This window comes from Chaetodon trifascialis, chromosome 17 (genome assembly GCF_039877785.1).
Source record: "Chaetodon trifascialis isolate fChaTrf1 chromosome 17, fChaTrf1.hap1, whole genome shotgun sequence".
Taxonomy (NCBI): Eukaryota; Metazoa; Chordata; class Actinopteri; order Chaetodontiformes; family Chaetodontidae; genus Chaetodon; species Chaetodon trifascialis.
Window position 1 is genome coordinate 24,875,431 of NC_092072.1, and position 18,729 is coordinate 24,894,159.

At 38.6% G+C, this 18,729-nt stretch overlaps 2 protein-coding genes and 1 pseudogene across 2 annotated transcripts in view; 1 reads left to right on the forward strand and 2 right to left on the reverse strand.

Moving 5' to 3' along the window:
• Positions 1 to 10,985, forward strand: part of abcf1 (ATP-binding cassette, sub-family F (GCN20), member 1) — a 51,440-nt gene extending 40,455 nt beyond the window's left edge. Inside the window, exons 15-26 of the mRNA XM_070985286.1 lie at positions 751 to 899; positions 991 to 1,074; positions 1,911 to 2,035; positions 5,484 to 5,596; positions 5,744 to 5,918; positions 6,446 to 6,520; positions 6,962 to 7,032; positions 7,116 to 7,148; positions 8,889 to 9,057; positions 9,138 to 9,202; positions 9,285 to 9,357; positions 10,612 to 10,985. Of these exons, the coding sequence (XP_070841387.1) occupies positions 751 to 899; positions 991 to 1,074; positions 1,911 to 2,035; positions 5,484 to 5,596; positions 5,744 to 5,918; positions 6,446 to 6,520; positions 6,962 to 7,032; positions 7,116 to 7,148; positions 8,889 to 9,057; positions 9,138 to 9,202; positions 9,285 to 9,357; positions 10,612 to 10,778 (1,299 nt within the window). The 3' untranslated portion in view covers positions 10,779 to 10,985. The remainder of the gene's footprint in view (positions 1 to 750; positions 900 to 990; positions 1,075 to 1,910; positions 2,036 to 5,483; positions 5,597 to 5,743; positions 5,919 to 6,445; positions 6,521 to 6,961; positions 7,033 to 7,115; positions 7,149 to 8,888; positions 9,058 to 9,137; positions 9,203 to 9,284; positions 9,358 to 10,611) is intronic.
• LOC139346052 (uncharacterized) lies at positions 3,099 to 3,766 on the reverse strand (annotated as a pseudogene).
• mrps18b (mitochondrial ribosomal protein S18B) lies at positions 10,969 to 18,472 on the reverse strand. The gene is made up of 7 exons (XM_070985294.1): positions 18,365 to 18,472; positions 17,698 to 17,866; positions 17,528 to 17,625; positions 17,371 to 17,439; positions 12,990 to 13,056; positions 12,846 to 12,905; positions 10,969 to 11,355 (listed from the first exon to the last, which is right to left on the reverse strand). The coding sequence occupies exons 1-7, from the start codon at positions 18,443 to 18,445 to the stop codon at positions 11,159 to 11,161; spliced, it is 741 nt and encodes a 246-aa protein (XP_070841395.1). The 5' UTR covers positions 18,446 to 18,472; the 3' UTR covers positions 10,969 to 11,158.
• Positions 18,473 to 18,729: the final 257 nt, after the last annotated feature.

Sequence of the window (18,729 nt, forward strand, 5' to 3'; positions counted from 1 at the left end):
TTTTTGGACACTGAAAGGAGGTTGGTTGCTGGCAAGCACAGGGTTGCACTGTGCAGTTATATTTCGTTCTCCCTTCTCTTTCTTTAATGTGAAATACTGTTTGAATTTCCACAGTAGGAATGCATTCCTGCCCTGGCTCTGTTGTGCTGGATCCGTCTTCTGGGAAATGCATCGAGTTCCCTTAATTTATTTAGAGAGTGAATAAACTCTCAAACTCAAACTCTCTGAATAAACAGAGAAGTTTTGTCATGTAATCCATGGATTTCAACAAAGTAACTGTGTTCTGAATACTATCAATTTAAATTGTAACTGCAACAGAATACGGTTACTCACAATTTGTATTCTGAATACGTAATGCCGGTACTTGTATTCTGTTACTCCCCAACACTGGTTCTCAAGGATCCCCATGTTAATACTAAGAACAGGAACCTAAGATATCCCTTATTTTGCTTCCCACATGTAGCACAAACATTTATTTATTTATATATGTATGTACTCTCTCACACACTCGGACTTTACAGATGGTTACAGATTCATGGTTCAGTCTCAACATACTGTCATTGCAGTAATTGTGCGTTTTCCTTTGCAATAAGGGATCAGTGACATTTTAGGTGCACTCAACTTCTATTTTTTTATTCCCCCAGAAGTGGATTTGATAATCTGGATAAACTTTTGGTTTGTTAACAACCTGTCTGATGATCTGACTGCTTTTATTTCTTGACCAATCTCTGTGTTTCTCCTCCTTAACAGGTCTATGAAGAGCTGAGGGCAATTGGAGCTGCAGCAGCTGAGGCCAAGGCACGAAGGATCCTGGCTGGTCTGTCATTTACTCCTGAGATGCAGAACAGACCCACCAAGAGGTTTTCTGGAGGGTGGAGAATGAGAGTCTCCCTCGCCAGGTACACCCAGTGCACACTCCAGGAATGGAACTGGTCCGATGTGAATCTGTTAAAGTTCTTTTTCACTCACACTTACGATCTGTACACACAGAGCTCTGTTCATGGAACCCACTCTACTGATGCTGGATGAACCCACCAACCACCTGGACCTGAACGCTGTAATCTGGCTCAACAAGTATGAAGCAGCTTTTTGAGCCCCTCCCACTCTCTGTGGTCACTCTCACCTTGTTCCAGTGCAGTTAAATTCACCATGTAGTTGTTCTCTGTTGTCAGAAAACTGAAAGTATAAAGTTCTTCTTCATTCTTGTATTTGTGATTGTCAAACAGAAAATATGTCAGCAAAACACCTCTAACCTATAAATGAATGATATAAATGTGGCTGCTGAAAAACAAACACTTAACTTCTGAAATGTTACTCGTGGACACCAACACGGATATATATAGTGGAAGGGCCCTCTGTATTTTGGCCTCTGTTTTATGATAATAATAATAATAATAATAATAATAATAATAATAATAATAGTAATAGTAATAGTAATAATAATAATAATAATAATAATAATAATAATAATAATACATTATTCTTATATAGCGCTTTTCAGGGTACTCAAAGACACTTCACAAGAATAAAAAATAATTCAATAAGGAAAAAGAATAAATAGGATATGAGTGGAAGAGACTGTCAGGAATGGAAAGCAGTGTTGAATAGGTGAGTTTTAAGTGATTTTTTTGAAAATGGAGAGTGAGGAGGAGTCTAATGGCTTTCGGAAAAATAAATAATTTTTTGACTTCAATGACAGCCTCCAAACTTGTTACAACACAAATGTGTTGGCATTCTTAAAACAGTTTTTAGTCTTGTTCATTGATGATCTGCTTCCATGTGCTATAGAAAGCTTCGTCTTTTGGCTGCAGTGATAATAAGGCAAATGACAAATATTGCTCTATATAGTTGTAGCAACTGTCCGTGCTGGTCTTTCAGAGAGATCTGTATATTCTCTTTTCCACTTACAGCTACCTTCAAGGCTGGAAGAAGACTCTCCTCATAGTTTCCCACGACCAGAGTTTCCTTGATGATGTGTGCACAGATATTATCCACTTAGACAACCAGAAACTGTACTACTACAGAGGGAACTACTGTAAGTATCCTTTTAGATTGGTGATATGTACTGTGTTTAAGAAAACTCTTAAAATAAATTTATTTCCCATCAAGACTGTCTTTTGACTCCATTTGGTTTGTCAGCTTACTTTCCTGTTTTAGCTAAGAGTTAATTTCATCCACGTAGGAAAATGTCTGCCTAAATGGATCTGAAATTCAGGCTGTCTAGCAACATTATTCTGTGCATTCAGAAAGTATTCACACCCCTTCACGCTCCCCACATTTTATGTTACAGCCTTTTTCCATAATGTATTCCTTTTTTGTCTCATCAATGTGCACACAATACCCCATAATGACAAAGTGAAAAAGGGGTTTTAGAAATTTTTGCAAATGTACTACAAATAAAAAACTGAAATATAGCATGTACATAAGTATTCACACCCTTTGCTATTACACTTAAAATTGAGCTCAGGTGCATCCTGTTTCCACTGATCATCCTTGAGATGTTTCTACAACTTGATTGGAGTCCACCTGCAGTCAGTTCAATTGATTGGACATGATTTGGAAAGGCACACACCTGTCTATATAAGTCCTGCTGTTGACAGTACATGTCAGAGCAGAAACCAAGCCATGAAGTCAAAAGAATTGTCTGTAGACCTCCAAGACAGGATTGTACTGAGGCACAGATCTGGAGAAGGGTTAAAAAAAATTCTGCAGCACTGAAATATAGCATGCACACAAGTCTTCACACCCTTTACTCAGTATTTTGTTGAGGCACCCTTGGCAGCGATTACAGCCTCAAGTCTTTTTGGGTATGACACTACAAGCTTGGCACACCTGAATTTGGGTTATTTCTCCGATACTTCTCTGTAGATACTCTCAAGCTCTCTCAGGTTAGATGGGGAGCGTTGCTGCATAGCTATTTTCAGGTCTTTCCAGAGATTCAGTCGGGTTCAAGTCTGGGCTCTGGCTGGGCCACTCAAGGACATTCAAAGACTAGTCCTGAAGCCAATCTTTTGTTGTCTTGGCTGTGTACTTAAGGTCGTTGGAAGGTAAACCTTCGCCCCAGTCTGAGGTCCTGAGCACTCTGGAGCAGATTTTCATCAAGGATTTCTCTGTACTTTGCTCCGTTCATCTTTTCCTCGATCCTGACTAGTCTCCCAGTTACTCCCAGCATGATGCTGCCACCACCAAGCTTCACCGTAGGGATGGTATTAGCCAGGTGATGAGAGGTGCCTGGTTGCCTCCAGACGTGACACTTTGCTTTCAGGCCAAAGAGTTTAATCTTGGTTTCATCAGACCAGAGAATCTTGTTTCTCATGGTCTAAGAGACCTTTAGTTGCTTTTTGGCAAACTCTAGGCAGGCTGTCATGTGCCTTTTACTGAGTAGAGGCTTCCATCTGGCCACTCTACTATAAAGGCCTGATTGGTGGAGTGCTGCAGAGATGGTTGTCCTTCTTGTAGGTTCTCCCATCTCCTTAGAGGAACGCTGGAGCTCTGTCAGAGTGACCATTGGGTTCTGGGTCACCTTCCTGACCAAGGCCCTTCTCCTCCGATTGCTCATTTTGCCCAGGCGGCCAGCTCTAGGAGGAGTCCTGGTGGTTCCAAACTTCTTCTGTGTACGAATTATGGAGACCACTGTGCTCCTAAGGACCTTCAATGCTGCAGAAATCTTTTTGTACCCTTCCCCAGATCTGTCCTCGATGCAGTCCTGTCTCGGAGGTCTACAAACAATTCCTTCGACTTCATGGCTTGGTTTCTGCTCTGACATGTACTGTCAACAGTCAGACCTTATATAGACAGGTTTGTGTCTTTTCAAATCATGTCCAGTCAATTGAATCTACTACAGGTGGACTCCATTCAAGTTGTAGAAACATCTCAAGGATGATCCATGGAAACAGGATGCACCTGAGCTGAATTTTGAGTGTCATGAGTGTTGGGTGTGAATACTTAGAGTCATGAACGAAAGTATTGGCACCCCTCTGGAAGTGTTGGTTTTCTTGCAAAAGTCGTACACTTTTGGAGGTTTTTTGATAAAATAACCAAACCAGGATAACCATAACTTAACACAACTAAAACAACAATTGGTTTCCCCAAATTCAACACAAAATACCACGGGAAATGAAAACTGCATGGTCAAACAAATTGGCACCCCTTCACAACAAGTGTCTGTACTGATAAAAGCACATTTCTCATTGTTAGAATCTTGTCTTAAGGTTATGGGCAGTCAGACTTCAGCTCTGGTAACATTACTGACAAATATCAGTCCATTTCTAAAGGACAATAGGCTCCAGTTGACTAACATTACAGTTCAATTGATTTCTATGGAAGGCATTATGTTTCCTCCAAGGATTTCCAAATATTTGAATAAATCTACCTTCCCCTTTACATGCAGCTGATTTTCAGTACCAGAGGAAGTAAAATAGCCCTACAGTATCACCTAGTTACTGCCATGCTTCATTTTAGACAGGGCACACTTTTCAGTGTATGCTTCATTATTCCTCGTCCATACATACTGCTGTTGTATAGGCATGAACAGAACAGAATACTGAACCAAAACCATATAAATGAGTGAGAATAGCTTTGGCAATTACTTCTATAGAGCAACGGAACAAAACTAGAACTTTTTGGTTATGTCTGGAGGATGAAGAATGAAGAATACACTGAAAGGTGCACCATGCTTAAAGTGAAGCATGGCTATGGCCAGGTGATGCTCTAGGGCTATTTTGCTTCCTCTGGCGCTGTAAATCAGTAAAAGGTGCGGGAGAAATATTTGGAAATCCGAGGAGAAAACCTCATACCTTCGATAGAAATCTATGTTAGTCAACTGGAGTCTGTTGTCCCTTAGAAATAGACTGTCAGGAAATGTTAGCTAGCATGTCAAACAGAAAAAACACAAGATTCTAGCAGTGAGAAATGTGCTTTTATCAGTACTAAAGACATTTGTTGTGAAGGGGTGCCAATACTTTTGACCATACAGTTTTCATTGCCCGCAACATTTTGGTGGTATTTTGTGTTGAATTTGGGGAAATCAATTGCTGTTGTGTTAAGTTATTGAAATGATCCTGGTTTGGTTATTTTATCAAAAAACCTCCAAAAGTGTGCAACTTTTGCTAGAAAACCAACACTTCCAGAGAAGTGGACTTTCGTCCATGACTCAATATACATGCAATATATAGTTTTTGATTTTTAATAAATTTGCAAAAATTACTAAAAACCCTTTTTCACTTTGTCATTATGGGGTATTTTGTGTAGATTGATGAGACAAAAAGGGAATTTAATCCATTTCCGAATGCGCTATACAAGCACTTGAAATTTGCTATTTGCCCAGCAATTTTCTGGTGTATTTTTGTAGCTCTCTTAGTTGGAATGGAGTAAACTTTCAATAATTACTTTGCTGAAATACAGAGACTTAATGGAAGATTACAACAGCAATGATTATTATTATGAAATGACCGTGCTTTTTTTACATTTTGCTTTTGTTGAAGTGACCTTCAAGAAGATGTATGTGCAGAAGCAGAAGGAACTGCAGAAACAGTACGACAAGCAAGAAAAGAAACTCAAAGAGCTGAAGGCTGGTGGCAAGTCCACCAAACAGGCTGTGAGTATGGCTGGTCAGGGTACAGTTTCATGAATCTAAAAGCTGGGCCCAAAACAACCAACCAGAATTTAAAGAAAAAAAACATTCTCTTGGTCTCATGTTGGGTTTGTGTCTGACACCATTTTTTAAAAAAATGTTTCCTCTCAGGAGAAACAAACTAAGGAGGCCCTGACCAGAAAGCAGCAGAAAGGCAAGAAGAAGGGAGGTCAGGAGGAGGAGAGCCAGGAAGCCACAGAGCTGCTCAAGAGGCCGAAAGAGTACACTGTCAAGTTCACCTTCCCAAACCCACCCCCCCTCTCACCACCCATACTGGGACTGCATAGTAAGAATATTTGCAGACTGCTGCATCAGCTCAGTGCACACGGCTGTTTTTTCAGAACTACACAGAAAGTCTTTTAGTAGTACAGGAGACATCTGACTGTCCCATATATGAAATTGAGCTTGATGGGGCACATGCTTATATACGATGCACATCAGATAACCGCAGCATTCCATCCTCTAATCTGGCAAGGTACAATTTTTACAGACCTCTCTACATTGTGTTAGCTGACAATAAATTCCATTTTGTGTGTGTGTGTGTGTGTGTGTGTGTGTGTGTGTGTGTGTGTGTGTGTGTGTGTGTGTGTGTGTGTGGATAGAGTAATCAAATTAATTTTATAAAATTTGTATGAATGCCATTTTCGGAATGAAAAATCATAATATACCGGAGTTACTGTTGCTTGTTTAATATCGTCATCAGATCTTTGTGAGTGTATTTGCATAACACTAGTGGTGAATGAAACATTTGGAATTGGAAACTTGCTTAAAATTTGTGCAACATTTTGACTCCATGGTTTCTCTCCTATACAGGTGTTGACTTTGGCTATGAGGGTCAGAAACCCCTCTTCAAAAATGTGGACTTTGGAATTGACATGGACTCCAGGAGTAAGTATGCTGCTTCTGTTATAATTTTAGGGTAACACTGAGAACATTGACGCATATGCGACAAACAACTGTAACACGTGGCATTGATCACATATTTACCTATGTACTTAATGTATCCATGGAGGTTTAAAAAATATATCCACTAGGGGTCAAATCAGGACTAAATCACCCCCTTGTTGACACCAGTATATCTTTCTTCAGAACTACTGATTTTGCAATGCAAAGGGAAGCACTCAAGAGGGATGGTATATTATTAATGTTAAGACCATTTCAGAAGCGATACCTGCTCCATCATATATTGGTTTCTCTGTCAAACTTCCATCCATTGTTGTTGTGGTCAGTCTGCTGCTGACCTACGTCACATCATGATGTACTTTCCCCATCATTCACTGTTCTCAATATTTATTTCAATTCTGACATGACTGCTTTTCCTTCCTCTAGTTTGTATAGTTGGACCCAACGGTGTTGGGAAGAGTACCCTGCTGCTGCTGCTCACTGGAAAATTAAATCCTGTAAGTGTGAAGATATGCAAAAATATATTTTGCAAAAAATATAAGTACTGCTGAATTGACAGAATGTTTCTTTTTTTTTTTAGACTAAAGGTGAGATGAGGAAGAATCATCGCTTGGTGAGTAACTTAGTTGATTGACTCAGTGTCTCTCTATTGTGACCAACTATGAGTAGGGCCAGACGCCTCTGGACACAGTGTCTGTAGTGTCAATGTTCTGGTCTGACCAAATATGTATTTACTTTTCTTGCATTGGTTTCTAGCATTGTCTTAACATGACCCAAGAGTTTAGAGCTAATGGTGGGGTGTAGCTGTCAGACAAATTCCTGTAGCCTTTCAAGCATAAGATGTATTTGCCAGATGAAACTAGTATTCATGAAACAAAGTCACAGTAATTATAAAAGTAGCTGTACCAGTGTACCTCTGTGTTGATGGGAAAAGTTGGGCTGTTGACAGTTTTAATGTGCTGCCAGCTCTTTTCAATAGAAAAAACTGTAGCTGTAGCCCGTTCAAAACATTGGCACTTGTAATATCAAACTGTGAGATGAAGACACACAGCAGATATGCAATTGTATTCGTACATTATGTCTTTGCCAAAAATGTCACTAGTAACTGTGTTTTCTTATTTGATCAAGGTCTTTTTATTTTCTTTTTCATATTACAACACAATTCCATCAGAACAAGAACCTAGACCACTTCCTCCCATCCTATTAAGGCATACACTTATTACCAGTATAAGTAATGTACATAATCCAAAACGAATGGGATGTGTAGAGTCGATCATAAGTGATGCTTATATCCCATTTATTTACAGATTTACAGTTAAAAATTGAATCTAATAGGAAAGCAGGAGGGCATGATGGAAAACAATCCAAGTTAGAGTTCAAGTTGAGAAGCTGCAAGTACCAATAAAAATGTGATCTGGAAATATTACATTTCTCTACAAACTGCTCGAAATAGGCAAAACTGTAATCAATATAGTGATCAGACTGTAACCACACGCTTTCAAGACCATGTACCAAAAGCTGCATCCATCAGTGACGAAGCAAACATGGTCTTTTTGTGATTTGTGCAGTCCGCTATAGGCCCAGAAGGATCTTCTAAACTGAATCCAGATTTTGACTGAGTGCAAAATAACAGGGTTGGAAGAGAAGGTAGAAATAGGCTGTATGAATGGCAATTTGGAAAACAGAAAGGTTGTCAAAGAGGTGGACCAAGAGAGGCTTTCTGCAGAATTGTCCATCAGGTGACAGTGAAGCAGTGTTCTAGGAATTGAACCTTTTCAAATCCAATGGCTTCACCTCTATCACTTACTATTTTATTCAAGCTACTGTCTATCTACATCTGCCTGTAATTTCTTTATGTATACAGTGTGAAACTGTGTCTGCATCTGCCTAAACAAAAAAAATCATGGTCCAATACATTTATGGTGCAGTGTCCCTGTTACTTATTTCATTATTTTATTTTATTTGAATATACATAATGGGCAAAAAATGAGGACTGGTTGTTGGTCAACTGAACTCTCGTAATCCGGAAAGCCACAGCTAGCATGGATGATGTACGTTCACAGTGGAGCACTGGCAACTTTCCTCGGGGTAGAGTGCCCAATATCTGCCTAAACTGTCTCATTGAGAGAAAAAAAAGAGCAAATCTAGGAAGACATTGACTTTCAACACAGATTGTTCATTCAGACATGAGCAGGGCTGCCTGTTGAGTTGTTTTCTCTTCTTTCTGAAATGTACAGACCATCTTTAACAGTGTGAACACATGGTTAGATGGAAAACACTTTTTAGTAACTCCAGAGTATTGGTCAGTTTACATGAAGAAAAGCTGTAACTTAGGTGTTTTGTCTGTCTACAGAAAGTGGGTTTCTTCAACCAGCAGTATGCTGAACAGTTAAACATGGAGGAGACGGCCACAGAGTACCTGATGAGGAACTTCAACCTTCCCTACCAGGACGGCAGGAAGTGCCTGGGACGATTTGGCCTGGAGAGCCATGCCCACACCATTCAGATCTCCAAGCTGTCCGGTATTAAACTGAACCATTAAATTACTGTGTACATGAAGGAGACCTTTTCTAACATTGTGTTTGGATTTTATCTTTAATAGGTGGTCAGAAGGCCAGAGTAGTGTTTGCTGAACTGGCCTGTCGCCATCCTGATGTGCTAATTTTGGTAGGGGCACTGAGCCTTTTATCCACCCTTTTGTACTGCCAGAACTAATTCACTGACTAATTTACTTCTTTTTCTCTCATAGGATGAACCCACCAACAATTTGGACATTGAGTCAATTGATGCCTTATCAGAAGCTGTCAATGAATACAAAGGAGGTAAGAAGACCGGTTTGGTATGCTCACTGTGTGTGTGTGTGTGTGTGTGTGTGTGTGTGTGTGTGTGTGTGTGTGTGTGTGTGTGTGTGTGTGTGTGTGTGTGTGTGTGTGTGTGTGTGTGTGTGTGTGTGTGTGTGTGTGTGTGTGTGTGTGTGTGTGTGTGTGTGTGTGTGTACACGCACGCCTTGTTGGAGTTACTGACTTTGCAGCATGAGCCTGCACTCACATACACTGGTGGCAAGATGCCAACTGCTCATCACCCAGTAACATGATAGTATATTTTCAATGTCCTGTACACATGTTAAACAGGAGTACAGTGCTCTTTGAGGTCGATTTGACCCCAAGCTGTTTTAGCTGTATAAAACATAAAAAGAAATATGAACATTTAACACATTTGTTTTGGCTGATATGTTGTCACCATTGCGAGCAATTTTCTAATCTTCAAAAAACTTCCCTATGCTTTTGGGCCTTAATCTGACATAACCATACCTGTTTTAGTGCCAAGAATCCCTGATAATTCTTAGGACATAATTCCTTTGAGAACTTTGATATTTCCCATGCTGTGGAGGAGGGTAAATGGGGGGAAACATATAAGAGCTTGCACAGCAGCCTTCTGAACCTCCAAGCAAAGGTTAAAGATCTTTGGAGATTTTGTCACAGCATTATAACTATAAAAGTGACAGAGAGGAGAATGTGTCTTAGACTGAGGACAATGTTGAGGAGCACCCTAATTATGATTATTCTCTGACGAGAATGAGCAGACTCTGGTCTCTCTCTGCCTCCAGGAATAGACATGCTACCTTCCAAAAATGGGCTGTTATTATGCTATTATCTGTGTATCTTGATGTATCTTGTGTATCTTGATGATTGAAATTGAGGTAAATGACAGATGGTTTATTTTAACATACTCTCTTGTATTTTTGACTTGGTATGTCATAAATTCCAGAGTTCTGTAAGCAGTCTATTTTCACCATTCCCAATATTTCATGTTTTTTATTTTCTTGGTGGAAATGAGCCTCCATAATCAATTCACTGATAGTTGTGTCTGTAACAAGATAAATTTGAAAATTTTTTTGATGAGGTTGTTCAGAGACATACAATGCACATTGTCAGTGACTAAAGCCTGGCGACACATTGAACAGCTAAGACTGCATTACAATGGTTAATCAATAGCTGGAGCTCGCCACTACATCTTTAAAACACCAGTGCACTGGTTGGGTCAGCACTATTAATGTTCTTTCCTTTCTTGTCCAGCTGTGATCATTGTGAGTCATGATGCACGGCTCATCACAGAGACTCAGTGCCAGCTGTGGGTAGTAGAAGACTGTACAGTCAACCAGATCGATGGAGACTTTGACGATTACAAGCGCGAGGTGCTGGAAGCCCTGGGAGAGACTATGGTCAACAAGGTCAATGCATGATCTCACAGTGGCTGTCAGGACACATGACCGTGCTACACTCTATTCCTCAATCATATGCTACCTACACTCCATCTGGACCGGTCAGCATGTCTCAAAATAACTATTAATTTCTATAAATATAGAGTAGAGGGAGGTAAAATGTCTTAAATAATCATCTGTGGTAAATATCTAATAAAACTCAACAATAAAATACATTTTTCATCATGAGTTTCATTTTGCAGTTTTTATTTGCATACCTGTAGTACAATAAAACGGTGGAAATTCACATTTTCTCAAAAAGGTGTACATATGTTTGGCAAATCAAAGACTACACAGCTATAGTTATTGCATTAATGACAGCAAAATCATTGCAATGTACAGGACTGGGTGTGTAGTTTCCATCATTTTAAGTAAGCCTTGTATTTCTTCTTGACTATAGCCACTTCATTTTCAGCAGGCATTATTTCACTGTACCATTTATACCAGGTGTCACCATAGGTTAAGGACTGGGGACGTAGTGTAGACCCCACAGCATCATGGGAATTGGAGAAATCCTCTCCTGAAAATTCCACATATAGAATCTGGGAAGGAAGTAAGCCTGAAAGAGGACACAGAGTGTTAGTGTGAGGGGTGAGTCGCTTTCATGATCTGATGAGAAGTTTTAACACCTTTAACAAAGAAATCCATTCAGTTTGATGTGGGAAGACTTCACTTGAACTGAAATCTACCTCAACAGGCTGCTACTCAGCCTGTAAGAATTTCAGTAGTGTACCAACGGTTAATCCACTCTGATGAGAGACTAAAATTTAGTCTGCCTTATAATTTTTTATTTATATATGCTTAATAAATGTTAAAATAGTGTGCTATATATATATATATATATAGAAGCAATACCATAAAGCAAAAAAAAAAAATCATCCTGAAATTGATCAGTAATATTTTATTGGCTCTTTGCACAAAATAATAATAACATACCAGCAGGGGTCAAGTATTGCTAATCAATACCAATTACTCCTCTTTTACCTTAATGTCTGCTGAGGTCTTAAAAATTCTAAACAGGCAACTGTGATTGCTGGGATTTTTCAAATCTCCCAGGTCAGTTTCAGTTTTTTTTCCTCTCAACTCAAGTCGTGTGGCTCCATCTAACCTGAGTCAGTTGTGAACTATTTGGAGATGTGAGTACTTAATTGTTATTTTATACAGCCTTAGTCCTGAAATACTTTTTAGAAACTAAAACATTTTAGTTTCCTAACATCGGGCTTAATAGTTGGGCTAAAAGTCAATACAGGATTATTTTTATTACCTTGAAGTAAGGTATACTTAAATATTAGGGTTATGATAAAAAGGATCTCAAAGGGGCAGCCTATAGTACAATCCTGATTTTTAAAAAGTTGGGAAAGCATAAAAAACAATAGAATGCAATAATTCACAAATTAACTACTGATAACTGTTGTAGAAAGTGTTCGCAAGCCCAGGTAGTAATATCCTTTACACCAGTGGTTCTTAACTGGCCTGGCTTCGGGACCCACCATCACCCCTCAATGACAAGCCAAATCGAGGAAAAAAGACAGCACTTTGTTGCCAAAAAAAAAATCCTCTTTGAAATGAAAGCACAGGATTTTTTTTCTTAACATTTTTGTTTTGCCCAAAGGCCCCCACCAGTTGCAAATCACTGATTTATACAATCATGTTTCACAAAGTGGTGAACCTCACCCCAACCTTGCTTGCGAACGACTGAGCCCAATCATGATACTGCCACCTGTTATTAATGAACCTGTTTACCAGTGGAACGTTCCAAACAGCTGTTTTTTGAGCATTCCACAACTTTCCTAGTGTTTTGTTGCCCCTAATCCTACCTTTGTTTGAAACATGTTGCTGGCATGAAATTAAGAATACACATGTAATTACAAAAATCACTGAAATTAGTTGGGCAAAACATCCACTCCTTGTACTGTTTTCAATTGAGTATATATCAAAAAGGATTAACTCATTATCACATTATTTTTTAGTGTCCCAGCTTTTGTTTCTTTTCATTATCAGGGTTGTACATCCCTCATTTCATATAAAATCTTGGTTTGTGTTACATACCGTGATCTTGTGCTGTGTTGATTGCATCATTTAGCTTCTTCTGCTGTTTCATACACACACCTGGAGACAGCACACCATCACATGAGCAGCCTGGTAATAAACTGGATTACATGTGCTCACTTTGATGACATGTTGCCTTCTTACCAGTTCGAGTGGGATCGTACACCGTGCCAGTATGAGGACTAATGAACTGCTCCAACAATTTCACATTCTACAAGAGAAGATATATTTATGTAAACATACCATAAGAGAGGAAATGAGGCAATTAGTTGCACTGCATCATGTTGCAAGAAAAAGGTATGCACATTCAGTTTCAGTGTGCTGATGCTAATTGTGATTTTGTTGCCCCAATTTGATCATTCAATTCCAGAAAAATAGCTAAATAATAAGATTTTTATTGAGAACAAATATTTCTGCCATCAAACTTATCATTATGGAACTCTCTTCTAGCATTTACAGTTGTCTTAAGACAAGGGTTTTCTCATTAAACCGATTTAATGAGCAATCCCCTTTTAACAATGATCACTAATTCTTGTCCACATGTGATCCTGGTCTCTTCTGAAAGGTAACTAAAGAGTTTATTGTTCAGTTTTCAGAGAGTATTATAAGATATGGGATAACAGCTTTGTATGGTAACTTGTTTATATGGTTTGAATCACAGATTGCTTGTCTGGTACAGGCTGCTATGAAGATTATGGGGGTTAAAAATATATTCAACCCTCCAAACAATCTATGAGCAGACTCTAAAAGAAAATAGTGTCTGATCCAGGTTACCCCAGAGTAGGCTGAACCCTTTATAAACATTTATTCCTGCCTATGTCCAATAAGATTCTCAACACTAACAGGTAATGTAGGATGTTGGCAATGGGGGTTGTAATGTATGATATTCGCCATGGCGATTGTATAATATGTTGCCATTGTACCAGAGTGAGTGTGAGTAAACTGTTACATGGAAGCCATGTATTGTTGAGGCATTCATTGCATCAAATTTTATCTATTGAGACATTTTTTATTTTACTACGCAGTATGTACGAGCTTATCTTTTGTGGAACTGTGGGATGGAGTCCAGAACAAACATCCCTGTGGAGACATTAAAATATACAGTATTTACAGTCATGGCGAAAGTATTGGCACCCCTCTGGAACTGTTGGTTTTCTAGTAAAAGTCACACACTTTTGGAGGTTTTTTGATAAAATAACCAAACCAGGATCATTTCAAGAACTTCACACAACTAAAGCAACAATTGGTCTCCCCAAATTCAACACAAAATACCACCAAAATACTGCAGGTAATGAAAACTGCATGGTCAAAAGTACTGGCACCCCTTCACAACAAGTGTCTTTTGTACTGATAAAAGCACATTTCTCACTGAATCTTGTGTTAAGGTTATGGATAGTCAGACTTCAGCTCTGGTAGCATTCCTGACAAATATCAGTCTATATAAGGACAACAGGTTCCAGTTGACTAACATTTCAATTGATTGAAAACAGTTCAATTGATTTTTATGGAAGGCATGATGTTTTCTCCAAGAATTTCCAAATATTTGAATGAATCTACCTTCCCCTTTAGATGCAGCTGATTTTCAGCACCAAAATAGCCCTACAGTATCACCTAGTTATTGCCATGCTTCAGTTAAGACAGGGCACACTTTTCAGTGTATGCTTCATTTTTCCTCGTCCATACATACTGCTGTTGTATAGGCATGAACAGCACAGAGTCCTCTTTCATCAAATATATATTTTTTCTACTTTTTGCTTAGTTTTTGATATGTACAGTGCCTATCGTAAGTATTCACCCCCTTGGATGTTTTACACTTTTATTGCTTTCATAAATCAATCATGGTCAATAAAATTTGGCTTTTTTAACGCAAAAATTTATTGGAAAAAACTCTTTAATGTCAAAGTGGAAACAGATTTCTACAAAGTAATGTTAATGAAAGAAAATTATATCAATGAAAATAATTGTTTGCATAATTATTCACCCCCTTCAAGTCAGTATTTCGTAGATGCACCTTTGGCTGCAATCACAGCAGTGAGTCTGTGTGGATAAGTGGATAAGTCTCAATCAGTCTTGTACATCTGCCCACTGCAATTTTGCTCCATTCTTCTTTGCAAAACTGCTCAAGCTCTGTCAGGTTGCGCGGGTATCGGGCATGAACAGCCCTTTTCAAGTCCAGCCACAAATTCTCTATAGGACTGAGGTCTGGGCTTTGACTCGGCCACTCCAGAACATTTACCTGGTTCTTTCTTAATCATTCCTGTGTAGCTTTTGCAGTATGCTTTGGATCATTGTCTTGCTGGAAAATAAATCTTCTCCCAAGCCGTAGTTCTCTTGCAGACTGAAGAGGATTGTCCCCCAGGATTTCGGTGTATTTTGCAGCATTCATTCTGCCCTCTATCTTTACAAGCCTTCCAGGTCCGGCTGCTGAGAAACATCCCCACAGCATGATGCTGCCACCACCATGCTTCACAGTGGGGATGGTGTGTTTTTGGTAATGTGCAGTGTTTGGTTTCCGCCAAACATAACGTCTTGTCTGATGGCCAAAAAGTTCAAGTTTGATCTCATCAGACCAAAGAATCTTCTTCCACTTGATCATGGAGTCTTCCACATGCTTTTTGGCAAACTGTAGTCGAGATCTAATATGACTTCTCTTCAACAGTGGCTTTCTCATTGCCAATCTCCCATAAAGCTTTGACCGGTGAAGAACCCGGGCAGCAGTTGCTATATGCACAGTCTCTCCCATCTCAGCAGCTGAAGTTTGTAACTCCTTCAGAGTAGTCGTGGGGGTCTTGGTGGCTTCTCTCACTAGTCTCCTACTTGCACGGTCACTCAGTTTACGAGGGCAGCCTGATCTAGGCAGATTCACAAAAGTGCCATATTCCTTCCACTTCTTGATGATTGATTTCACTGAACTCCGGGGGATGTTCAATGCCTTGGAAATTTTTCTGTATCCATCCCCTGAATTGTACTTCTCAATAACCCTTTCCCTGAGTTGCTTGGAGTGTTCTTCTGTCTTCATGGTGTAGTGGTAGCCAGGAATACTGATCAACCAGTCTCTGGACCCTTCAGACAAAGGTGTTTTATACCTCAATCACTTGAAACACACCCACACCACTCAGATCACACAGGTGATCTTCATTTCACTAATTGTGAGACTGTTGGCAACAATTTCATGGACCTCTATTGAATTAGACCATTAAATTAAAAAGGGGGTGAATAATTATGCAAACAATCATATTTCTTTATATATTTTTATTTCATTGACATTACTTTGTAGAAGTCTGTTTTCACTTTGACATTAAAGAGTTTTTTCCAATAAATTTTTGTGTTAAAAAAAGCCAAATTGTTTTGACCATGATTGATTTATGAATGCAATAAAAGGGGAAAACATCCAAGGGGGTGAATACTTATGATAGGCACTGTATAATATTAAGATGCAATTAATGCACTTTGTCTTCTATATTTATGGTATCTAATGTATGCATTCTGGGCCCACTAATTTTCTGTCATTTTAGAGATGGGATTGCCAGATTTTGAAGTCTAGCATCAATTGCATCTCATTATCTCATGATGATGGAACTCTAATACTTCTATTTTTTTTATTTTAAAACCGCTATTCCTGTTATTCATTCATTTTTTAAGTACATTTGTACTGGAGTACGTGAACCTGTTGAATTCTCTGCTTATCAATTCCTGATCATTTAAAGGCACACCTGATGGCAATTAAGCACAGAGCAACTTTGATCAAGCAACATGTGAAATGCAGAGTTTGTTCCTTTTTCTTTGTCAATCCTAGTATCTTGGTGTGTGCCAGAATGTTAATCTTTTTTGGTTTGCTGTAGTTTACCGTTTACCAGCTGGCACCCAGAAGAGAAGCAATGTTGTGCATGTAGTATCTTCAGTTTTCTAATTTTAAATACTTTATATATAATGTGAGGGGTGATGAGATGATAAATGGGAGAGGAAAGAGTAAAACTAAAACAGAAAGTTCTAATACACAAATCTCTTCATTTTTTTTTTTTTTTTTATAGAAGAGGACAGGATGGGAACCACCAGTTTAACCTTTAACATGAATTGTATTTTGTAAGATCATGTGATTTATTTATTTATTTTTTTATGTAAAATCATAATCTTGAAAATTAACTAGCAACCATAACTATAGACAGATTTTTTTTTTATACCTCTATTACAATTATTTGTGTAATTTGGGCTTTAGTCATGACTATGGTGAAATGCTTTGGTGGCTGACGCCTACATGTTATGATGAATTCCTTTTATGAAACTTGTTTTTCTTTGCTGTGGTCCTTGACTAGCTTTGTTCTTGAGAGTGTTTTTTTTTTTTTTAATTTACATTTTCTACCAATTGCTAACAAAGTTTTCTTTACAGAAGCAAAATGGTTAGAATACAAACCCATAGACTCCTGGACCTTGATGAAGTATAGAACTATATAAGAAAATACTGCAATGCATTGTAGCTAAATGGTGTATGCGTGCTTAATGTAGAGTAAGTGAGATGCTAACCCACCTGATGGTGGATAATGATGTTTGGATCCCGACAAATTGGACAGGGGTTGCCACATATTTTGTCTCCTCGCTACAGAAACAAACAGTATTAAAGTTACTTTAAATGACAGATGTGATGCATGGAAACAATGTTAAATGGATTGGAATAAAAATTTTACAATGCAGGTCTTGCGTGTCTTCTGTGGAGGAATGCCTCCTTTGTGGTTCCTCCTGTAGCCTTCCCACACTGGATTGGTTCCATACCTCTCGATGTACTCTGTAGGAAGAGGAATATATTGCAAAACCAAATATACAGACTAACAAAGACATTTGATTTTTCTATGCATACCTTCACTCTCCATGTAATCCCAGGGTCTGTCCCTGTAGTGGGAAAGAGTCTCAGCAACATAAGACGCATCCTCATTCTTGAGTGATGCTCCTTTGCAGAAAAAACGACAAGAAGGTACACACTGGGGGAGACCCGGCCATCTTATTACTGGCAGCCTCTGCAAACTGGACTGAATGTAAAAGAAAATCATCTTATCACGATCATCACCACAACCTTCATAACTGCCCACTTGCTGTCATCTCGGTCTACAATGAGTTACACTGAATGTTATGGATGCATGACGTCTTTCGGGCACCTTAGCTACATTATTTGTAAACTTGTGACATATGCAATGCTTATTGCGTTAATGTCATAAACGTTTTTGACGAGCTTACTTATGGAATGTAACGTCAAGCCGAAATAATTAACACACTCGATTATTATACGACGCCCTGTGGTGTAGCAAGTTTATATTCCAACCTATACATTATTACGTTCTTATTAAATTAAGGTCACACAAGGGAGATTTTTCCGTCACCGTGCCCTACTCTTGGCTAACTAGCTAGGAAGCTAACTGTACAACACAACAACATGGTAGGGTCCAGTATTTCTTCTGATTTCAATACATAAAAATATTCGTTCATACAAATTCAAATGATACGTATATGATTACGATTAAATGGAATACCGTATACTGTCGTAATGGATGTAAAATTGAAGGCGATAGATGGCACAAAGTCCTCACGCTGAGATAAATAGAGGCAGACATTTTTTTCAGTCACAGTGGGGTCATAGGTGAAAGGTGAAAGATAATTTGAAAGTTACATGTGTGCTATATTACGCGTTATTTTTATTAAATCAAAATAGAATCACCAACAAATATTTTAAATTTGACATATGTTTGATCTACATATAATTTTACTGTGTTTATTTTAGTCCCTTGAAGAATAAGATTGTTACAACGTTGCGTCATCTGACTAATGCATGTGACCATCACGGTCCTGACAGACAAACCAGTCGCCATTTTGAAGAAATAATATTAACTAATTGTAT